The 24834-nt window shown below is 40.1% G+C and overlaps 1 protein-coding gene across 6 annotated transcripts in view; it reads left to right on the forward strand.

Annotated features, from left to right (window-relative positions):
- FAM13C (family with sequence similarity 13 member C) overlaps positions 1–24834 on the forward strand; it is an 87910-nt gene that overhangs the window by 22626 nt on the left and 40450 nt on the right. For all 6 annotated transcript variants that reach the window (XM_089510553.1, XM_089510554.1, XM_089510555.1 and 3 more), the window contains exons 4-5: positions 1662–1783; positions 7041–7104. In XM_089510553.1, coding sequence (XP_089366679.1) covers positions 1662–1783; positions 7041–7104 — 186 coding nt within the window. The remainder of the gene's footprint in view (positions 1–1661; positions 1784–7040; positions 7105–24834) is intronic.

Raw genomic sequence — 24834 nt, forward strand, 5'->3', positions numbered from 1 at the left:
CTTTCCACATGAATGAGAATTAGTGCTTAGGATCAAGCTAGAAATAATTGCCAGTGAATACTTGATTTGAACTGAAAGCAGGTATTTATACACAAGTTAATACAGTGAACATAAAGTATGCAACTCCTAAGATTTGAGATTTGGAGTTCAAACCAGGGGCCTGCAGCCTTGCCAGCCAAAGAGTTGTGATAGTTGTATTTTTCCAAACTCTGGTTGAAAGTTATGTGTGAATGCCTGTAATGTCTGTTAAGGATCTGTCCCATTGCTCTTTCACATTGTAACATCTGAGAAAATTACTGACACACATTTCTTACCATAAAATTGGTTTTCAAATGGGCAGAATATTTGGAAAAAAAATGAAGTCCAGATGTATCAGTGGGGTGAGGTCAAGGGCTACACAAGACACACACACCTTGACCATATGAAGTTTGCAGGCATCATGACTCCCACCCCTGCTCTAACACATTTGCAGTATGCTCAGATTTTGTAGCAGATGAATAATTGCAAAAAAATCTCCTTGAAGGTAGGAATTGGTTGGAAAACAATGCACCATTGCAAGACGGGGAAGTTCAGTATGTTGAAGGGAAGTAATTCCCTTGTTCTCCAAGACTTGTTTCAGGCCACATCCTCACTGCCATGGCATCTACTTTAGTAGAAAATTAGACATGCTGTTTTAAACCAAACCAAAATACACTTGTCCCTCCACATTTGCAGCTTTGAATTTTGTGGCTTTGATCATTCACAGATTTTATTAATATGTTCTCTCTAGGAATATCTAGGTCCTCCAGCACAACTCTGTGGTCAACTTTAACCAAAAGTCACACTGAAGGACCTAGAGATTCTTAGAGAGAACACTAGGCATTTATAGCTCCTCCAGCACAATTCTGTGGTCAGTGTTTGGCAGATGTTGACCACAGAGTTGCACTGGAGGACCTAGAGATTTCTAAAGAAATGTTCTCTCAGATAAAAAACACAGTGTTTTTGTTATTTGCAGTTTTTCCACATTCAGAGGGGTCCTGTGCCCCTATCCCCAGCAAATGTGGAGGGACAAGTGCATATGCTCTAAATGGGCTTTTGTGGCTTGCTCCCCAATTTCAGCTGCATCACAAGAGACAACCTCCTCAAGGAAAATAAAACAACAACACCTTAGCATCTGCTTCTTTCAAAAGGGAAATTCCCTTTTTGTTGCTGAAGTTCAGCAGTTTTAGGATGTCTGGGGAGGAATTGTGGGTTGCCCATCCCTTGTACTGTGATATCGATGGCCTGCATCAGAAATAGCAATAGCACTGAATTATATTGCAGAAATTAAATTGTTGGTTTTAAGGTGTGATGTGTTTAACAAAACTGGCATCAAAGAACAGCAGGAGCATAGATATTACACACAGATATTCATTGTGCCGTGTGTGCCCCCCCCCCCCCACTACAATTTTTACACCAAGTTGCTACCCTTGTGTTGAGGCAAAAATACAGTACAGAAGCTGTGCTTTCCCCTCTGGCACTCCTCCTCTTCCCTACTTTCTCTAGATCAGCTTTGATTACACACATACTCTTTTTTTTTTTCCAGTCCCTCCAAAAATAGACACTTGACATCCGTCTGGCCACTGTTTACTTGAGTATGTTGTATTTCTCTCTGTGTGTTTCTCCCTCTCTCTCTTCCTCAGGACATGGGAAATGCATTGCCTTGGCTCTCCGACTGTCAGAGGAAATCAGGCACGCCAGCTAATGATTACCCAGAGAATGTGGCATTCAGATACCAGGAAACAGTCATCAAGTTTCAACCCAGGTATTCTCTCCTTAGTAAAGAAATCTTGTCATTTCTGCTAAGATGCAGATCAAGGCTGACACTGGTGCTTCTTGACTTACAGCCTTTCATAAATTGATCCAGCCAGCCAAGTGCATATTTTGTACCTCTTTGGGTTCTTTGCCCTGATCTTTCTTATCTTTTCTTTATTTCTTCTAGCTGAACAAATTTTACAAAAACATTAGCTTTTGTAACACAGAGAGAGTTCCTGACAGGGGACCTTAGGTGACTGGTTGGTCATATGCTGTTCAGACTTCTTATGTCTCTTAGAGATAGCTGTGTAGATACTCCATGGGATCAAAAGAAAAAACAGGGGGGTGGCAGTGGGGAGAAGAAGGTAACCTGAGCTCTGAATGAAGAGAAGCTAAATTTTGTGACCTTCTCCAACCAGTGATTTTTATTTTAGTCTCATCAGAGAAGCCAGTGGAAATTGTTTACTTCTATGGCAAAAGCAGGCACAGACTGTGCGACTGATGGGCACTGGGCACGTTGCTAGGAAAAACATTATGAACCACTGACCTTTTTGTTTCTCTCTGTGACTATTAATAACAGCTGTTTTTGACCAAGTAGGAAAAGATCCCATGCTTATTTTCCTGACTACCCTCTGCTTCTACCACACTGTGTAAATTATTTTAAGTGTTTTCAGTGTGGCTCAGATTTCAGAATTTCAAGACTTACTGAGAGTGAAACCAGAAATGACACTATTTATACAATTAGCAATTACTTGGATTCTTTTTTTAAATGGGGAAAAAGCAGGGCTGGGATCTTGATGGAGGTTAGGAGGCTTTTAGCCCATTACGGTCTTGATCCAGATCAGCCCCTACCTGTTGCCTTATCTTCATTAGGAAGAAAATTCCTATTGGTGTCAACCAAAGCTTTTCTCTCAGTGTAAACAATAGGCACTGGAACCTTGTGATGTCAGCAGCTTATGCATACTGTTAGGAAAAAAAACATCAGTACAGTCGCCCATTTTCATGGGGCATGCGTTCTGCCCACCTCCCCCCCATGAAAATGGAAATCCGCAGATATTCAAGCCTTATTGGCTTGAATAGTGGTGCACCCCCATGGGCACTTGAGGGTGTGCTCTGTGGGCGCATGCCCCATTTTAAGTCCTTCCGTTTGTCCCTGCGAAGGACACAGATTCAAACTCTGTGAAAATGGAGGGACAACTGTATATTCAAGTCTTCTGTCAACACCAGTTTTTACTAGTATGATCCATACACAGCAAAACTCAACACATACTTTGAAATTATTGGAACCCAGGAGAGACCAAATCTTAATTTTACATTATTCCAGCAAGCATTTCCTACAATTCTTTTAGTGGAAGAATACCTTAGAAACTATAATTTGGACCAAGACCATAGTATCCTATGAAATGTGTTTAGAAACCCCAGTTTGACTGAACCCTGTATCTGCTATTTAATCCTAAAGAGTTATTCACCTAGTTGCTAAATGCATGATGGTACTTCTGGTTTGGCCCTTAGATATGTGCTGTGAAAAAAGGGAAAAGTAGAGGTGAATTCAGATGTAACATTTTTTACAGTGGATTCTTCAGTTGCAGTGTAGGTTCAGCTTTGTAATTTTCCCAATGTGTGTGCCAGTGTGTCCCAAACTCTCTCACACACATATATCAAAAGAATCCTTCTTCTCCATTTTAAATACAGCGGTCCCTCCATATTTGCTGGGGTTAGGGGCACAAGATCCCTGTGAATGTGGAAAAATGGCACATTAAAAAAAATTATTCTTTTTTTAGCTGAGAACACTTTTCTACGAATCTACAGGTCCTCCAGTTCAACTCTGGTCAACACATGCCAGATGTTGATCACAGTCTCATGCTGGAGGATCTACAAACGCCTAGAGAAGTGTTTTCTCTAGGAACCTCTTGGTTCTCTAGCACAACTCTATGGTCAATTTCTGGCAGAGTTGTGCTGGAGGACCTAGAGATTCTTAGAGAGAACATATTAATCAAAACTACAGATAAACAAATTTACAAAAATCAAAGCCGCAAATGTGGAGGGCCAATTGTACTTTTAACATAAGATGTGTATGTGTGTCTGTGCACATAAACATACACACACAAAGCCTTCCACAAACATTATAAAAATACTTGCAGAATTATATTGTTGCTAACATCAAGGTTTCTTCCATGTGCTGACAGAAATGTCTGGCTGTGTTTATTGTGTAGCCACTTTTCAGGTTCTACAGACACACTTAATCTGAGGATGCAGACCACGGTTTATAGCTGTTGTCTGCTGAATCAATGCCCATTTTCTTCAATAACAAATGCATTAAGGCACACATTTCCAACGGAATTTGCTTCCAATGAAGCAAATAGATATACCCTTATAGATCAAGACAGGGTATGTACTTCACTGATTTAATTCTCAAAGGAAGAAATAAATCATTTTATCGGTTTTGTTCTCGATATGAGAAAGTCTTTGAAAACTGCACAGTTTTTGAAGATAGTTTGCATTTTGGGACTTATTCCATGCAAAAATTGTACATGTGCATGTTTTTGTGCAGAAAACAGCATTTCCTGTTGAGAAAAGCACATTTGCTTTCTGTGCAGAAAATGCTTTAGTTGAGGATTTATTCTGTACACCCTCCGACTGATGCAGTGACTGAGGATGGCGTCTCTCCTCTCGTGGCCTGTCTGGAGTCAGTAATGGGCTGGATGAGGGAAAACCGACTCAAGCTGAATCCAGAGAAAACGGAGGTACTCGTGATAGGTTCCCCTGGTCCAGGAATGGCGGTGGTTCCACCTGTCCTGAACGGGGTCACGCTCTCTGTGAAGGACTCCGTGCGCAGTCTGGGGGTGCTTCTTGCCTCGTCCCTTCGCCTGACTACTCAGGTGAATGCGACGGTCAAGAGCACCTGTCATCAGCTTCGGCTTATTCGCCAGCTGCGCCCATACCTGGCCCAGAGGGACCTTGAAACTGTGGTACATGCTCTGGTAACCTCGAGACTGGACTTCTGCAACGCACTCTACATGGGGCAACCCTTATACCAAACCCGGAAGCTACAAATGGTGCAGAACATGGCAGCCAGGCTGGTCACTGGTACTTCCAGGGCCAGCCATATAACTCCGGTGCTAAAAGATCTCCATTGGCTGCCCATTCGCTTCCGGGCGCAATATAAGGTGTTGGTGATGACCTATAAAGCCCTAAATGGCTTGGGCCCAGGATACCTGAAGGACCGCCTCTCCCCATACATTCCGCCCCGCACCCTCAGAACATCTGGGCAGCAATTACTTAGGGTTCCCGGGGCGAGGTTTGTCTCCACTACTAGGAGGACATTTTCCATCGCCGCCCCGGCCCTTTGGAACACGCTGCCCATAGAGCTCCGCTCAGCCACCTCCCTGGCCCAATTTAGACGGGATTTAAAGACCTTCCTGTTTGGGATCGCATTCCCTGATTAAAGTCCTCTAGGCCTCCTTCCTCCGCACTGGCAAAGGGATCGGCTAATCCGGGGCTTTTCTGTCTTTGTTTTTATGGAATTATTGTATGGATTTATTGTTTTATTGTATTGTTTTTAATCTGTTGTAAACCGCCCTGATCTGTTGGAAGGGCGGTATATAAATAAAATTTTTATTTTATTTTATTTTATTTACACCGATTACATATAGTTTTCTTGAGTACAGGAAACAGCATTTTTGACACTGAAAATACTGTTTCAATGGTAGAATTTGATATTTTTTGCATTAAAGCAACCATGTCTGAATTTGAACTCTCCCTAGAAGCCAAGATGACTAAACTGAAGCTGATGTATTTTGGTCACATCATGAGAAGGAATGACTCATTAGAATAGACAATTATGCTTTGAAGTTAGAGAACAGTAGGAAGAGAAGAAGACCACATACCAGATAGATAGACTTAGGCGCAATCCAGACCACCCCAAAGGGCCAGGCTGGAGGTGCCCAGTTTCCCTCCGGAGGGACACTGCAGCAGCCAAACTGCGCGATGTCCCTCTGGACGAAAAAGAACCCAGAAAAACTGGATTCTTTTTGGTGTGCTGGGACAACGTCACCAGTGCACCATTGGCTCAATGTGACACATCCAAGATGCAAGTGTGGCACTCAGCAGTGCGGATGCGCCGTCCCACTTGTGTTACGCAGTGCACCACATATGGACGGCGCCACATAAAGATGGTGCTGTCCATATGTATTAGGGTTCCAGAGCATGCAGTTGCTGCGCGCTCTGGAACCCTAACTTTGGCACTGGCACAGCACTTTCAGCCCGTCTGTTTCAGGCCTTAATGAAGGAAGACACAGCTCTGCGTCTGCAGGACTGAACAGAGCTATTGAGGTGTTTTAGAGTTAAAGTCAGCTTGTAGGCAGTTAGCAACAAAAGTCTCAAACTGCAAAGATTGTTATCAATCCAGGATTATCTTGGTTAGGGTTTTCCAACACTTGAGAAACACAGTTTTTGAATGTTTTTGAATATTCTTTGTAATTCTAATCAGGAAGTCTCAATTAATGCTTCTTCTTTACAGTTCTGTGTAGTACCTTTAGACATTCACTAATTAGAATTCAAAAATATAGCTGTGTTAGTCTGTAGAATCAGTATGTGGAGAGATCTTGTTGTACCTTTGAGACTAAATGAAGGAATATATTAGTATAATTATTATAATAACTAACTAATATGTTAGTATAACTATTAATTAGTTGGTTTGGTTTAAGTGTTTATGATTTGTGGCATTTGGACTTGAGCAAATGCATTATCAGAATTTAAAGAGTAACGCGCGGGACAGACCCCGCAGACCAAAAAGAACCAGCGAAAAGCGGGTTCTTCTTGCGACGCCATTATGACCGCAGTGTGCCAATGGTGCACTCACAATGTCATAATGGCACTGCGACATGCAGACGCTATGCGTCTGGCACGTAATGATGGCGGCGCCCATCTGTACAGGGCGCTGCCACTTTGACGCCCTTGTTACATATGAGGGCGAGGGGCATCTAGAAGTGCCGCCCCTCGCACGTGACAAGGGTGTCCTTTCGTGTCCGTCTGGACCCGGCCTAAGATTACTTTTCTTCTAAATAACATTCTTACCCCATCCTGGCCTGAGTGAGTTTCATTCTCTCTGATCTATATTTTAAGGAGTTAAGTAGAATTCTGAAAAGGCTTCTTTTTCATAAATCCAGTGGGATGGGATTTTGTCACAGTTGCATCTGTGTGCTTGCTGAATTTGATACAATTTGGAAAGAGGTGTGATCTGCCCCCTGTCCATGTTTATTTTGTAGGACAGACCAGAGTGCATTCATTTCACCAAAAGATGCTACTGATCATATGCAGAACTTCTGTGAGGTAAGTGTATCAAAGAAATCTTTAAAATCTTTATCATTTTTGTTTAAGTAAGTTAGAAGAACAAAGGACTAGTTTATAGTTGCATATTTTTCAAGCATCAGACAATGGCCTACATGTTTGAATGTTCTGTCATAGAGAGCTGTTGGGAAAGACCATCTGCCTAAAGCCTTGGAGAATAACTGCCAGTTAGAGAAGGTAAAACTAGATGACCAATAGTGTGACTAATACACTGATTGTGGGCCACATGTGGCCTCTGCCAGGTTTTGAAGCCCCTGTTGACTTCATCACCTCAAAATTTCATTACTGCATGTTGGTAACTCTCATTCACCTCAAAGCAAGGATGTGTGGGTGTCTGTGTTTGTTTTCAAAATGGCTGTGCTTCATGGAGGCTGCAGCTCCTGTCTTAAAGTGGAAGGGATTTATTTTTAGAAGCTAGCGGAAATCAGGTGTGGTACCCAATGGGTTGTGCAAGATAGTGCCACTTCCACTGCAGAGGATGCCCACCCTCATTGCAGGTAGAACTTTTATAGCAGTTTAGGTTTGTTTCTCCCCAATGAAGTTCCTTCACACATTCACTGTAAGTTATTGAATGCTGAATAATAAGCAATTATAATTCAAAAGATATTTGCCTCAAATCACTAGCTCTGGTTTACCTGCAGGGGTTCTGCTTGAAGTTGAGCAGCCAGTGCTACATTATGGTTCAGTGCTCTATGTGCAGTTGTATTCAACAGTATTCTTGACACAAAGAAAATGGAGACAGCCATTAATAACCTTCATTTTCTTTATACATTCTGGGACATCCCAGGACTTTACATCAGGGTTTTATTTTAGGTTAGTGATAGGAATATTCAACAATTCTTTTGTTTGGGTTGTTTCAAAGTATGTTTCTAGAGACAAAAAAAACCTTATTGGTGGAGACATCAGGAAGGTGACACTTTGTCTTCCAACAGGAACAGTGACTGTTGGAAACCTCTACTTTTAGTAGTAAGTGCTACATCTAGTGGTGAGGACCCACTGTTGTTGCATTTTACATGCATGGTAGTTTAATCATTTCCATTAGAATGACTTCATTAGATGCTACAGAAGGCAAATCTTCTAACTCAATGGTCCCCAAACTGTGCCTTTTAAGAAGTTTTGAACTTCAGCTCCCAGAAGCCTCAAAATCTAACTTATTCTGTGCATATTGTGTTACGTGTTCATGGAGATTCATAGAAATGTATTGTGGAAATCGGTTTGGGTGTGAGTGTGTTTGAAAATGTGGTTGTCCATGTGGATGATCGCTTCTGTTGTTGACTCCTAGAAACACTAAAAATTCACAGGTTGTAGAATAATCAACAGCTTAGACGGCAAATCATTTGTAGGCTATTAATGTTTTGATAATAAAATGACAAAGATAGAGCAATACAGCAATATATTTCGACATATTTGTATACAGAAAACTGTTTTATCTGGTGCTTATTAAATTGCTCTAGAGAAAATGCGGTGTGACACTTACTGCTTTATCACACTAGAGGACAAACAGGATTTAAACAAGAGTTAAACTAGAGAAAACCAGGAAATACCTGATGTTTATCACACAACATTTCCTGGTTTTCTCTAGTTTGACTCTCGTTTAAATCCTGTTTGGCCCCTAGTGTGATAAAGCGGTTGGAGACTTTGCCCCTGCCCCAACTTAATATAGGGAACCTTTACATGTCTGAAGAATTTGACAGACTGCCAGATACTCATACCTGATGCAATAAAATGTATGTTCAGAAGGTCAAAGGCAGTTTCCAACTAGAGTAGACTAGAGAATGACTTCCTAGGCTGAGGAAGCACAATGAGTAAACAGAAAGATGGTTGCACTGTGGTTACTGGTTAGCATCCTGTTGAGGAGTTAGTTTCTTGTTAAAATATGTTGTTATTCCCTTACTTCACCATCCCTATGCTACTAGCTTTGAATGTAAATTGTGGTCCTGTCATTACTGGCCAGGATGCTCTTGGGGCAGCCTAAAGTATACTGATCCTGGAACTACCCTGATCCTTCCCTGTTATAAATGCTCTCCATTCTGAGGCTGGTCAGCTGTTTGCACACATGCCCTGCTTAGCCACCTGGCACGTCCATTGCTTTGGGTTGCTTTCCTCTGAGATCACAACAAGATACCCAGTGATGATCACATAGCTGGGTCTCTTGTTCTGACCCCAGAATGAGTGATTGGTGACAGTGGCAGCACCAGGCAGCTTAGTGGGATGCATTTTAAGAAGCCACCCAGCATTGGAATGGAGGGCTCTGAATCTTCCAGGGAGATCTGGAACAAACAGGGAGATATTTTAATATGTTTTTCTGATGCTGAACAAACTGGATGTCATCCAGTCTGTTCACACCAGAATTGGGGGTGGAACTGTGTGTCATCCTGTCTCCCTGCCAAGAAGACAAGGGAAGGCTGGTTTATTGGGCCTGTGCAGACAGGGCCAGTGTCACATAGTGCTGGGATGGCCTCATCTTAGTTTTTTGTTTTTTAATGATACATGATACATCACTACTTGTGTTTCCATTTTGTTTACTTTGTAAGCAAATTGCAAATCAGTGAACTATATTTTGTTCTATGCTTATAAAGAAAACAGTTTTGATGAAAAGTATTTTTAAGTGTAGAAGTGTCAGGAAAAGGTTTTTTTTGAACTTGAGAAAAGAATGTAAAGATGTTGTGTACAGGTAGAAGTAAAGTGCCAAAAAAATCCCTAAAGAGGTGAGATAGAAAAAAGAGCAGAGCAGCAGTAGCAAATAGCAAAACAATTGGTAGGATCAAAATCTGTGGTTGAAGAGTAAAACAGAAAAAACAACAACCCATGTTTATGATGGTTCTCTTTCTACTTGTAGTAGTTGTTCTTTGTTATTGTTATTGCTGTTGATAATGCCACAATGATTGTTATTATTGATAATAATACCACAAATCGTAATAGCAATAACAATCTGCCTCCTCCTCTTTATTTATATCTGCCTTTTTGCTAACCCCAACTTTTTCTAACTACAGTGTAATGTAATTAAAATGTACAAAAACCTGAACAACATTAGAATGGAATTAGATAGGAGAATTTACCTATTTGATCAGAGAGTGTGCAACTTTAGACCAAGTGCAAACAAATGCATGAATATTAAACACAAAAAATACCAAAGATCTTAACGAAAAATATGTTTGATTTGGTATAACGTTTAGTAGACTGCAATCCATTTCAACAAATGCATGGAGTGTTGTCTCACTAGTATCCCCATTTCCAAATCCTCTGCTTTAAAAGAACAGGGCCTGTGTGGCACTACAAATGATTTTCTTAAACTATGTGCTTGAGAAGAAAATTCAGGATGATGCACCATGATAACCTTCATTCCGTGCCAAGAAAAAACTAAGTAGTTCTGTATCTTGTATAAATAATGTAGATGGCACACATTTCTTGTTTTGTTGACCTCATGGGATGCGGATGGAGCTATTTGAGGGCACAGAAAGCTGGTTGATCATTGCTAGGTGCCTCAGTTCTTCCTTTTCTGTTTGAGATTTCTCTACCTCTAGGCCCTTGACTACAGTCTTAAAGGCTGAAAACTTAAATGAAAGATTAGATTCTGATACTGCTTATTTCTGCTATGAATATATTTTTTTATTTTGTTCTCACATGAAAGAATGAGTAATTTCACAAGTTTTCTCACCACTGGCCATGGTTATGAGAATTTTGTGCATTTTTTTTTTTTTTTTTACATTTGGTTAGGAGTTTTTTTGTGAAAAATTCATTTACACAGAATAATTGGTTTTGTACTCTCCCATATTTTCCACAAAAACTGGTGTATTTTGTGCAAAATGCATAGCCTCTTGTGTATAAGTTTGTTATTATTACATAAATGCATCCTTGCTTTTAGACAAAGTTCTCAAAAAAAAAATACAGCAGTTGACTATTTTCACAGTTAAGTGTCTTGATTTCTCAAATAACCATTCTCATTGTTGACATGGAAATTTGTACATATTCTTTACATTTCTAACTTCTGTTCCCAGTGTCTTCAGTTTTTGTACTTATGATGGGGAATACACCCAGCCCTGACAATGTCTGTTCTTACATAGCATTGCTGGGTAAGCATTTAATCAAAATGAGGAATCATGTATGAAATACTGTTCATGATTATGTCTTTGCAAACAATGAGATTCCTGCTGTAGGACTGCAATGCTAGTTCTGCTTATGTACAGTGGGCCCACATTATATATGGGCACGGCTTACATGGCTTCCAGCATATGCTGGAAGCCTGCGCCGAAAGAAGTCTTGGCGCAGCAAGAAGAATTAATGGGGCGCATGCCTGCTGTGTGCACCTCACGGTGTGCCGCGTGCATGAGCCCCATTACGTCTAATGGGGCTTGAGCATACACGGTTTTCCCTAATGCTGGGGGGGGGGGGGAGTCTGGAACAGATCGCCTGCGTAAAGGAAGGGTGCACTGTATAATATTCTGACATGCATTATGAGAATCTCATATTCCTTACTTTCAAGAACCTTACATTGCAATGAAGTCTTCCTTCAGGCTTTGCAGCTCTCTATAAACCTATTTCTAATCCTCACATTTGGTGGTAAGGCAGGATGAAGATTTCCCAAGAAACTATATATAACATATGATTACAAACTGTTGATTGTAATGGGAAGTATTTTAGGTTGCCTTGATTCAGAATGGGCAATCAAGACCATATCTTGGAAAATTTACATTTTTAGACAATAGCCAATGGCTATATTGGCTGGAGAATTCTAAGATCTGTCTTCCCCAAAGTACAGTATGTTTTCCATGCTCTGATTAACACCCCTTCATTTTACGGAAAAGATGTGCTTCTGGTGGAGATAAAAGCTGCTAGAACTGAATTGCTGATAGGGATTAACACAACTGTCTTCATTTTGGACTCTAGTTTGAGGTGTAGCTATGGTGATTATTATGATGAGGACCTGTATTTCAGAATATATTATACCAGCAGTTGTGATCATTTTCAAATTTGCCATATCCAATTTTGAGGAAGCCCTCTCCTCCCAAGTCTCTGTTTGGGCAAGACCTAAAATACGGCACCGTCATATTAACAAAAGAATCTAGTTTAAATCGAATTTCTTTCAGAGCTGAAATGAAATTTCTCAGTGGTAAGGAGGAAGTGTCTGTTGCTCCCAGATGTCTGGAAATTCCTAGTTCCTCTTGTATAGACTCTTCCTTCACCCATCATCACCCATCATCACCCTAACAGTTTTTTCTCTGATCGCCAATCAAAGGGATGTGACCTCTCCTGGGTGTGTGCCAGGATTTCTAGGAAAGGATGTGTGGTTTGAGAACGCATATTCCATGTTACACTTTTTAATTTGAAAAACTGATTTTTTTAAAGTCACATTATTTTAAATGCCAAAAATTTATTGGAGAGGCAGGTTTAAAGGAAGTTCTGTGTGTGTGCCCATGTTTATCATTTATCAAAAGAGGATATGGCTTTTTAAAAGTTTGAGAAACAATATCCTGTGAAAAAGATGTTCAGAAATATTTTCTGGACAGAAAATGCTGTTCCCTGTTCAGAAAATGTTGTCATTGTTGCTTTTGTTGTGTGTCTTCAAGTCATTATTGACTTATGGCAACCCTAAGGCAGATTTTTCTGGGCACAGTTTCTTCGGAGGGGGTTTGCCGATGCCATCCTCTGAGGCTGAGAAAGTGTGACTTGCCCAAGATCACCCTATTGGGTTTTCATGGCAGAGCAGGGATTCAAATCCTGCCCTCCAGTCATAGTCCAACACTCAAACTACTACACTATGCTTGCTCTCAAAACATGCTATATATGCAGACTTAGGGCCTTTACAGACCGGCCTGAAATGCTGGACTGGGGCAGAGTCGGGTCGTAGTGTCCTCACAATGCACCCCCTTCCAGGGCGCCCTGATGCTGTTCACCGCTCCACATCACATGCGGCATCATGGCATGCCTCCGGCGTTGCATCCATATGACATAGCACCAAAGGAGTGCCATATAGCCATGCTGCCGTGGCTATGACACCCTTCAAGGGCGCAAAAAGGAGCCTTTTTTGCAGCTCCTTTTTGCACCCTCAAAAGGCTGGATCAGGGCCTCAGCATGAGTTTGCTGCAGCCCCGATCCAGCTCATCCCACTGCCCCTTCGGGGTTGTCTGTCAAGACCCTAATTCTATGCCCCAAATGTGCATTTTTGTTGCCATACCCAGTATTTGTTGTGAAGGAATTGGCATATGCCATACCGAAAATAATATTTCTGCACAGAAGTATGATTTTTTGCACAAGAAGTGCTGTTTCCTGCAGAGAAAATATTGTTTTCTGGACTAAAAATACCCCTATATGAATTTTATGCAGAATAGCACCGAAGTATGGAGATTATAATCATTCCAGGATTTTCCTCGTCAGGGTTTTCTGACACATGAGAAGTACCTTTTCAAACCATTTAAATATGTTTTTGAATATTCTTTCCAATCTTATGAATAAGAAAAAAGTACTAATGCCCATCCTGTCATATTTTAAATAAAGAAATTGTTTACAACTGTTTCAGTAGTGGTTTGTAGCAAACAAAATGTGGAGTTGCTGGCGCTATGTCACTGTTGTGTTGTTCTACATGTGAATGAGATGGTTAACTGAAAATAAGTCAATTTTCCTTTTTTTAACTCCCTCCCATCTCAGCAGATGTTGAGAGTTTCCTTGTTTATCACATCCAGAAACCATAGCAATTTCTTTTCAAGATAAATAGAAGTAGGCGAGCATGTGTCCTCTTTGATCCTTTTCCTCCAGCAGCACTTAAATAGACTCTCAGTCCTTACCCCTTCTTTTGAATTGTTGCTTTCTTTGAAAGGATGGAGAAAATTTTAATGAAGCTTGTGTGACTAGTGCTAGAGACAGCTTTTTGGGTGAGACTTATTTCACTGTATCCTAGCTTTCCCAAAAACCATTTGATTAATACTTAATGTTGTAGGGTTCCTCAGGACCTTCAAAAGACTTCTGGACTGAATATCATTAGAGATATAAAAGTAACTAATATGTAAAATGGTATTATAGGTGAAGCTTGAACTGGAAGGTGGAACAGATCTTATAAATCAGCACACAGAATTGTGTGGTTTTGTTGTTTCATAAGTATTAACTGTTATCTCCACCACAACCATTGCCATGGTGTGCAAACAACATCAGAGTTTGGTGGGGTTCCACATGATCAGAAAAAACAGTAGTGGTGTGAAAGAAAACCCCACTAGTTAGCATGGCCAATAATAAAGAAAAATATTTTTTTCACACTTTAAGTTGAGCCACATCAGAAAACAGGCTCTCTCTTCCCCACCCCAGTTGGGACGAACATTTATGTCTTACAGTGTGCACAGTAGGGCCCGCTATTACATGAGTTTGTATTACATGGTTTCAGTTATACACAAAAATCTGCAGGTCCCGTCTGTCATTCTTTTTACAGTCCCGGTCAACTTCTGGCAGAAACATATCATAGAATTGTACTGGAGGACTTAGAAAATGCCTAGAAAGAACACTTCTCTAGGCACTTCTGGGATTTCCAGTGTGACTCAGTGATCAACTTCCAGTGGAAGTACATGATAAAATCATGCTGGGGGGCCTAGGAAATGCCTAGACATATTGTTCATTTCAAGTAAGAGAAATAGCGGTCCATATTATATGTGAAATTTGTTATATGTGAAGGTTCCCAGGACAGATCCCTCACATAATATGAGGTCCTACTGTAGTTTCAAATTGTATATTACAGTGCGCCTATGCCATATGCGAGTGTGCCATATGTTGCTTTCAGCTTATGCTGAAGCCACATCGCAGAAGAAACAATGGTGTGTGCCTGTGGTGCACTGTGCTGCATGCACATGCTCCATTGTTTTCAATGGGGCTTGAGCATACACATTTTTCCCTTACACGGTGTGTGTGTGTGTGTGTTCTGGAACTGATCCCCTGCATAAGGGAAGGGCACACTGTATTATACTGAATTCACTCATACTGTTTGATACCATCCTTGCTATAACGAAATGTACAAAAGAATTTTAGAAGAGAATCAGCCTGTGTTTCATAGATTACTGCAAAGCTTTTGATCATGTAGAATGATTATAAAAAATTATGAGGGTGTGCCACAACATTTTATTGTTGTGATGCATATTATGTACTCTGTGGACAACAGGCTATTGTTAGGATTCAATACAGAGAAACAGAATTGTTTCCTATTGACCAGGTGGTCAGCAAAGGCTGTATTTTGCCATCCTATCTGGTTAATTTATATGCAGAACATATCATACAGAAAGCAGCATTAGAAAAACAGACCATATGAAAACTGGGGGGCGAAAATCAAAATTTTAAGATAGGCAGATGACACCATAGTACTCGCAGAAGATAACAAAGATTAGGAATGGCTATTGATGAAAGTTAAAGAAGAAGGATCAAAAGCAGTGTTACATTTGAATTTTAAGAGGACAAAAACAATTACTACAGATTATTTACATAACTTTAAAGTTGGTAATGAAGACACAGAAATTGTTAAAGAGTCATAAATGAAAATGGAAACTGTAATAAAGAAATCAAAAGAAGAAGATTTGGAAGGGCAGCTATGACAGAAGTAGGTAAGTGTAACTGAAGAAGTATTATTAAACACCAAAGTCAGAATTATCTAGGCCATAGCATTTCCAGTGTCTATATATGGTTGTAAAAGCTGGACAGTGAAGAAAGCTGGCGGGAAGAAAATCAAGCCATCTGAAGTATGGAGGAGAGTTCTCTGGATACCATGGACTGCCAAAATCCTAATCAATCCTGAACTGTCCCTAGAGGCCAAGATGATTACATTAAGGCTATTGCACCTTAGACATGATGCAATGGCATGATTCATGGGGGTGGGGATGCTTGCTTGGTAAAGAGTAAGGCAGTGTATGGAGGAGAGGAAGACCACAACAAGTGGGTTGATTTAATGAGAGATACTACAACACTCAGTTTGCAGGACCTTAGCAGGAGTGTTTATGACTGGTCTCTTGGATATCTGTCATTCATAGAGTGACCATAAATATAAGCAAAAATCAATAACAAATTATCCATGCTACCTAGTGGCAGTAATGGGGAGTGTTGCCTGGAAAAGCAGGTGGTCCCTATATTTAAATATTTGTATAAAACTAATCCTGAAATAATGCTTAATGTAAAGAGCTGATTTGATGACAACTTTATTTTGACAGCTCCAATATAGTACCATCAAAACAGGTCATTATTACACATCTTCGTTTACTTACATTAGGATTATGGAGCATGGGGCCATCCTCATGATGTTGGATTGTACCGTTAGTCCCAGTCGTTTTTGAGAAACAGAGATGAAGTAACTGTTTACAAATAACTAGTTAATTGCAATGATTTTTTTCCATATGACTGCATTACATTATGACTGTAACTTAATGAAGGCTTATGGTTATGGCACCCTCTTGCACTTTAATTATAACTCCAGTGGAGAAGATATATCACAAACTTCAAGTACTAGCTCATGCTGCTGTCTTATTTGTTCTTTTATGGATATTAAGGCAATGACAAAATGAATGGGAGGAGAGGGTGGTTTTTACCATAGGCCAAGCGATGTGTAACATTCAGACATTAAAGAGGAGGAACTAACACATCTTCTTTGGTTATTTTTGTGAAAGAGGAAAAAAAGTAGTTTTAAAATTGTAACTATAATTGGAATTGGAAACTACATTCGGGGCCTTGGAACAATAATTCCCTTAACATAACTTTACAAGCTCTGAGGCATTATGAGAATTGTAGTCTTACAATAGTTGGAAGGTCACACATTCCCTGTCCCTGAATTATAGAGTCAGCTAAATGGAGGGGCCTGCAATACAGGTGAGCTCATTGGGCTTACTGGGAATTAGGCCAGCCTTTTTAATAATGTTGCAGATGTCTCTGAGCATTTCAGAAGCATCAGTGGGAGAGGTATCTGAAAGCTGAGGGGAAAGGAAGATTTGAAGATTTAACAGGGGATGTTAAGACATTAAAAGGTAACTGCCAGGCCAGGGGTTGTGATTTACTGGATTGAGTTATATATTTCACCCTACAAAAATTAATAATTTTGTTTGGGGGGAGCTTGGCATATCAAAATGGTTGAGGGACTGCAGAAAAGGGGAGTTGGGGTCACATGAGGACATGCATATTCTCCATTTTTGGCCTAAATCATAGATCAAGCCACTGGATGCAAGAAAAGGGAGATTTTTGGGTTGTATAATCTTCACATTCTAGCCACCCGTGGCCTTAACTCAGAGCTAATGCCATCATAAGATTCTCCATCCACTCGAGAATATTCCATCCTCTGTATTTTATCACTGTAAACTGTGATACAGCTTACATTTTTTTCAGAACAGATGAAGGTGGAAACTAAAACATCTTTCCATAATATTCAAATATTTTTGTTTTGTTACTCACTCATGTGTGTGTGTGCATGCATGTGCATGCACATGGTTTCTAAACTTTTCCATTTCTATAAATCAGCCATCCTCCTACCTGCAGCAGATGGGAGAAATATATTTAAAGCATATGGGTTTTTCAAAGGCATACATCTTACAGCATCAACATTGTTAGAAACAACAAAAATAACCACCCAGTATTCAGCACTTTCATCTGCTTGCGTGGTTCGGTACCACAGTTTGCAATCAGTGCTAGTAGTTAATTATGAAACCAACATATGGCTAGAATGGTTCTAAATTAAGAAGTTTATTTCCTCTTTCTAGAGGAGTTAATTGCATCTGTCTGGGCAGCAAGGAGGGAGACATTTCATCTGCATTCTTGCTTAGTCTCCTAATATTAACATACCACTAGTTTACCAATGGAGAGATTTGAACTTTCTCAGATGCTTTCTGGGGACTTCCAGTGAGAAGATCAGTAACAGGGGAGAAACAGTTATCAAAGTTTTTACAATCCAGGTCTACCATGACTGATTTTCCCTTGCCATCCTACAGCTGTAGGAATGTAGTCAGTGTAGTCTACAGTCTACTAGGAGGCTTAGTAAGCTTGGATCAAAACCTTGTGACACAGACACTTGGTTCACACAGGGGGTTCACATGATGTTTTTATAGATGGTCCACATTCCTCTACAATACTTAGAGATTATCAGCAGTTTAAGTAATAAACAAAAGGTTCCATCACTTCAGAAATTCTGAAAGCCACTGAGATGCAGAAATAAAGAATGCACTGTTAAATTTTTATCTTCATGGATATGAACTAGAGTTTCTCTGTGTTTTTTGTGGGTTTTTAGGGCTATGTGGCCATGTTCTAGAAGAGTTTATTTCTGACGTTTCGCCAGCATTTGTGGCTGGCATCTTCAGAGAATGCCAGAGAATGAATTCTCTGAAGATGTCAGCCACAGATGTTGGTGAAATGTCCGAAAAACCCACAAAAAACTATGGATGCTGGCCATGAAAGCCTTCAATTTCTCAGAAAGAGTACTTTCTGGCTTTCCACTGACTGCAGCCTGGGGATGGTACTACATCAGCCTTGTTTTTAACCATACAATAGGACAACTTGAAGTAATCAGTTTGTCATACCATTGTGTGAGGTAGAATAGGAGACAGAAAAATATGACTCTTTTTACAAAACCATAATACTGATGGCAAACATTAGCTTATATTTTTCTTTCACCAACATGGTAAACTGCCCTAAGGTGTAGAATGCTTTCCAGGTCTAGAACAACATATAATGCTATAATAAATATTTTATTTATTATTTTCAGTACAGAAATATAACTGAAAGACTAGCTATTGTATTTGAAATCTTCACCAGAGGCCCTCTTGTGAGTCCCACCACATCACAAGGGAAGGTGGGGAAATAAGATGAGGCAAGACTTTCTCTAAAGTGATACTTCGGTTATAGAATTCTTTCCTAAGAGAAGTTAGGCTGGCTGCATGCTTATTGTACATTTAGCTGATAGTCAAAACTGTCTTATTCCATATGGTGTTTGTTTTTGTTTCAATTGTAATCCTTATGCTACGGATTAGGGACGTGAAGAATATGTGAAAATATATCTCCCCCCCTCCCCCCCCCCCCCCAGATATATTTAAAAACTTGTTTCTCAAATGTTAGGAAGCCCTAATGGGGAGAATGGTGGAGAATCTTCACAATTCAGGCCTCATTCTGCATAAAATTCACAGAAAGTATAATTTTCTGCACAGGAAAACAGCCTTTTTCTTCAGAACAAAGCAAAAAGGTGCTGATTTCTGTACATTAAAAAAACCCCAAACATCTGAATTTTGGGCCAAACTATGGCCTGTTACAGACTGCCAAAATAAAGCTGCTTCGGGTCTCTTTGGAGGTATGCTATTTAAATGATGCGTGGGTCCTAAGAGTCCGGAGGTCGCGCCAAAGCCACACTCCATTCCTAAGCACTGGAGTGCAGCTTTGGTGCAGCTTCCGGATTCTTAGGATGCATGTATCATTTAAATAGCATACCTCCAAAGAGACCCGAAGCAGCTTTATTTTGGCAGTCTTTAACAGGCCATGAATAGTATTTGAAAACTGTGCAGTTTCTCAAAACGGGAAGAAATAGCTAAAATTACTTGGTTGCTTTCAGAGAGGATGCCTGCCACAGATACTAGCGAAACGTCAGAAACAAAGTCTTCTAGAACATGGCCACATAGCCTGAAAAACCCACCAAAAACTATGGATGCCAGACACGAAAGCCTTTGAAATCTATTGCATTTTGTCATTAGGGTACCTTTTTTTTTTGGTCTCATGCACTGTAATAGGACAAAAAAGCCCCATGACATTTTATGGATGAAACACAATGCAGTAAATCAAGTGAGAGTGTTCAGATAAGAAACAACCCATTCCTCCCTGCATAAAGGGGGGCAGCAACTGCTTTTTCACCCAATCTGTCCAAGAAAGACCAAGAGGGCATTTGGATGTGCAAAGAGGCAAGGATGGAGGACCCTGGTTCAAACATCCACAGCCAGACGTATCATTGCTGAACTCCCAAAGAAGAGTGAAAACAACAAAAAACTTGTAGAAACTTTTGAACTGCTTCTCATAGATGGCATTCTTTACCATATAATTTGTAATACAAATAGACATGGTATATATTCAGGGGATTGAATGAAGAGAACAGTACCAAAGTCAAAGCAAAAAAGACCATTGATGCTACTGCACTGGACATACATTGTCTTACTGGCAGGGTTGTATCACGGACAGTAAGATGCCTTGAAGGAACTGTGGCATCCCATGTCAGGGCACTTCAAATCAACAGTCAGCCTTAAAAGGTACTTGTGTAGTCAAAAGACACTTTTAGCAACAGGAAAAGAAGAATGATGTGTAGTGACACTGCTATTCTGATTGACCTTCAAGGCATATGGATTATTTTTTCTTGAGAAGCTTCAAATGTGATACACACCAGGGAAAGATGTAACCCTTAAAGAACAGCTGGTTGAGTTCAAAAGTAAATGCCCATTCTGGCAGTATATGCCAAGTAAAACAGGAACATATGGTATAAAAGTGTTGTGGTGCTGTGATGCTAACATTATTTCTATCCAAGGGCATCTGGGCAAGCAGCCTGATGCAGCTGGAAGCCTGGTACACTATGAGAAGCCCAGCCTGGTTACAGAATGATGACAATAGTTGAACCATGTTTCCATAATGAATGAACTGTGGTAAGAAACAGCTTTTCCCTGCCTCCATAGAACTGACAGAAGGTCAATGAAGAAGCTACAGGTTCATTTTTTCATACATGGTGGAGGTGTCACCAAGCAAAAAATGTATGGAAAAGAATACACAACCAAATGGAATCAATACAAGAGAGAATACCAGTCAGCCAAAAATTGCATTTGTTAAATATGACCAATGCAATAGACTGTTACTCTATATGATTACAGTTGCCAGAAATTCGACATGCAGAACTAGAAAAAAGAAGAAATCAACACTAGAAGAATGGCTAATTAAATTAAAAGAAATAGAAGAGTAAAAACCAATAAAAGATCTTTGGAATAAGAAACAGGCAAGCCTAGTGACTATTGATAGTTAAAAATCACAAAGAAAGAAGTGATAAAGTGAATTAATTTTTAAGAATGATGTAGCAAAGACAAGAGAATAGAGCTATAGAATATACAAAAAGGTAACAAACTAAATCCCATAAAGAGTATGATCAGAATAGAAGTTACAATAATATTGCATGAAGGGGAAATGTCAGATATGCAACAAATCAACACAGTCTAGAAGGAAATTGATTAAAATACAATTACAGTACGTATACATTTTTGGTAACACTAAGAGATTTATTTAATTGATAAGTAATGCAGAACAACTATATGATTATGACTATAATTACTGAATCACTGTTACGTTATTAAAAATGACAAATGGAACGGACATTATAATTTAATTAAAAAAGTAAAAAAAAAACTTGCAGAATGTCTATAACCAAACACCTAATGCACACTGGCACTAATTGACAGAATATGTCACAACTTGCTTCTGTCACGTCTGCAGTAGGACAGTGAATAAGAAAACGAGCAAAAGGCGCATTATGTGTGGGAAAATATGCTTGCAAGGAGGACTGTAGCATCTGAAGGGCACACTTTAGGGCACAAACAAACTCAGTAGTCACACAGTGCAGGTTTTTTAAAAAATCCATGATGATGAAGGATAAAGCTATTCTTTAAAATTGGTTTTTAGAATTGTTTTCATTGGTGTGTTTTTTTATAGAAGACTCCCCTATCTTTTCCAGAGAGGGCAATTACTGAACCTCAAGAGCCATTCTCCATTAACCTTCCTCTTGGACTATGTAGGGCTGCTTCTAAAGTAAGCTTGGGAAGTTCATTTAGTGCAGAACAAAGGCAGCTAGAATTTTAACTAAGGCTGAATTTTCAAAATATATCTCAAAAATTTTAAAACAGTTGCACTATCCACTTTCAGGGCTCAGATCAAAATCATGGTACATGCTTTGTAGTCCTAAACAACTGGAACCTAGTACCCTAAGGAACCCCTTGTCATGTTCATTGAAATTTTCTGCCAGTGCTCTTCTCTGCATGTCACTTGAAGTAAGGCAGGTGGTAGCCAGGGACAAGACGGGACATTTTTGAATGTGTCACTCAAGGTATAGAACTCTCTTTTCCCATATCCGACTCGTATATTCTTATCATTTAGGTGGTAGGCAAAACATTATGTTTGCTCAAGCATTTTAAGTCCTGATGTTTGTTATCTATCTGTACTTGATTGTTGCAGAAGTTATAATATTATAATATATGAAGTGTGCCAGGAAGCCATTACTTTGAGCAAACAGGCCCATCTCTACAGTAGATGTAAGTCAGATATTAGGAATGGGAATACACAAAAGCCTGTTGCAGAATACTTCAGTCCTCAAGGGCATCCCATCGCTGACCTCAGGACATCGGTCATTGAACAAAAAACTACATAGAAAGATTGGAAAGAGAAACAGCTAAATTACAATATATTTACAAACCCCAATCCACTAAGAGTGGGTTGAAGAAAGACAGCGGCTTCCTGGATGCTCTTAGCCAGTTTTACACATCTCCTTTCTGATTCTCAGCCTTCCCATACCATATACCAAAATATACATTTCTTCCTTCTTTCCCCCTCAACAACCATCAGTAAAGCTGAACTTGTCGCCTTATCACCATATCCGCATGTTTTGCATTTCCATAGGTATTCATACAATTTAATTATAAAAGTCTGTCCTGGGCATTATTTCACTCCATGCATCTGAGGAAGTAGACCAAGTCTATGAAAGGTTATGCTATGACCTTTTATATAGTCTCAAAGGTGCTACAAAATCCTCTTGCATAGAGGATGGGAGAATTGGATCATCTAAGGTCCAAAACACACTGCATAAATAATCCAGTTTGAGACTGCTTTAACTGCCCTGGCTCAGTGGTAGGGAATTCTGGGAACTGTAGTTTTGTGGGACATTTAGCTTTCTCTGTCAGAGAGCTCTGGGGCCACAACAAGCTACAATTTCCAGTATTCCCTAGCACTAAGCCAGGGCAGTTAAAGAGGTCTCAAACTGGATTATTTCTGCAGTGTGTTTTGGACCTAAGACTCTCAGGAGCCCTATCACAAATGAAGCTGCTTCTCTGCCAGAGTTATGACCTTATTCCAACAGGCTGCATGATTTTGGAAAAATTTAATTTCTACAAAGTTATCCATTCACTCATGATATAAATACCAAAGAATTATTTTCCTCACACATTCTCAGAACCGTGACTCACAAGGAAACATGGGGAGGTTCAAATCCTGAAAGGGCAAGTAGAGGGAAAACTGCAGAGGCTTCTCTACCTTTAACGGTTTTGTAGAAGAAGAAATCTGAGTAGGTGTTACTTGCTACCTTCTTGCATGACAAGCTACATCTGTTAAAATTCCTTCTGTTACATAACTATTACCGGTCCGTGAGCCTTCTCCAGTTTTCAATTGCAATCTTATTTGTACTCATGGATACTCTGAAAAGGGAGTGGGAAGCCAACAGAGCAGAAGCAGCATGCCAACCTTTCTTTGTGCTCCACTCCCCAGCCCTATTTGGACCTCACTGCTTTGCAGCTCATCAGCTGAGTAAGTAGAAGGGGAGAGATCATGAGAATCTTTCCCTAGGATCTTCTTCCTACTTGCTGCACAGCTGGTGAGCTTGGGTGCTGGGCTGCACCCAGTACAGATGGAATAGATGGCTTCACCTCTGTGCAGAGGAAGAGAAGTGCCTTTATCCACACACAAGTGGTAAAGGCTGTTAATGCAAGTAGAGAATGTTATCTTCCTGCATCACCAGCATACTCCACTTTCTCTGAAACATGCCTCTTCCTATATACATTTGCCCTTCCTTATCCACAGATTCTTTGTTCACAGGTTCAAGCATCCACGGCTTGAAAATATTCAAAAAATGTATAAATTCCAAATAGCAAACCTTGATTTTACATTTTATATAAGGGTCACCATTTTGCTATGCCATTGTATTCAATGTGACTTGAGCATCCATGGATTTTGTTATCCACAGGGGTCCTGGAACCAAACCCCAGTGGATAACAAGGACCCACTGTAATGAGATTTGAGCAGAGCTGGGAAAACTTACTTTTGGTGTATATAGTTCCCAGAATTCCCTATCCAGATTACCCTGTGAGCCTGATAGTCCTCAAAATAAGATTTCTGTGCTCTAGACTTGACCTATATAGTGAAATGATTGTATCTTTTTGGAAGAATGCTGCACACACAGACTGCAGCTTTTTTGCATCCTATCCTCCTTTTTAATTTGCTTATGTTATTTATTTAAGGTATTTATTTATTGCCTCCTCTATGAGTAGGGCCCATAGATGACGTGCAGCTGATAAAAACACTTTAAAAACACTGGCTGGAATTCACAATCTTAGTTACAAATGCATATCCTAGAGTTATACATTCATAACTCATTTGTATTCACATACACTACATATTCAATAGTATAGTGTAGGGAGTACATAGGGATTGTAAAATCGCCCCCAATCCTGCTTTACAAGGCCGCAATCAGTGCAGGCAAGTGGGTCTGTTTTTCTGTCACTTAGGATGATGAAGACTGATGTTTCCACCTCCTCCCATGAGCAACTTGGTGTGAGTACGAATTGTGGTAGGGATCCTGCTTATGACTGCCACACCAGAGATTGCTGTTGAGATGAGGAGGAAAAAGCAGTCTGCTGCATCCGAGCTGAGAGGAGAACAGGCCCGTTACTCACAGTGGCTGCTGCCTGGTAATTCCTGGTAGGGAGCCATGGTGGC

Source organism: Sceloporus occidentalis, unplaced genomic scaffold (genome assembly GCF_023333645.1).
Source record: "Sceloporus occidentalis isolate IW3139 unplaced genomic scaffold, rSceOcc1.0.p SCAF_2, whole genome shotgun sequence".
Lineage (NCBI taxonomy): Eukaryota > Metazoa > Chordata > Lepidosauria > Squamata > Phrynosomatidae > Sceloporus > Sceloporus occidentalis.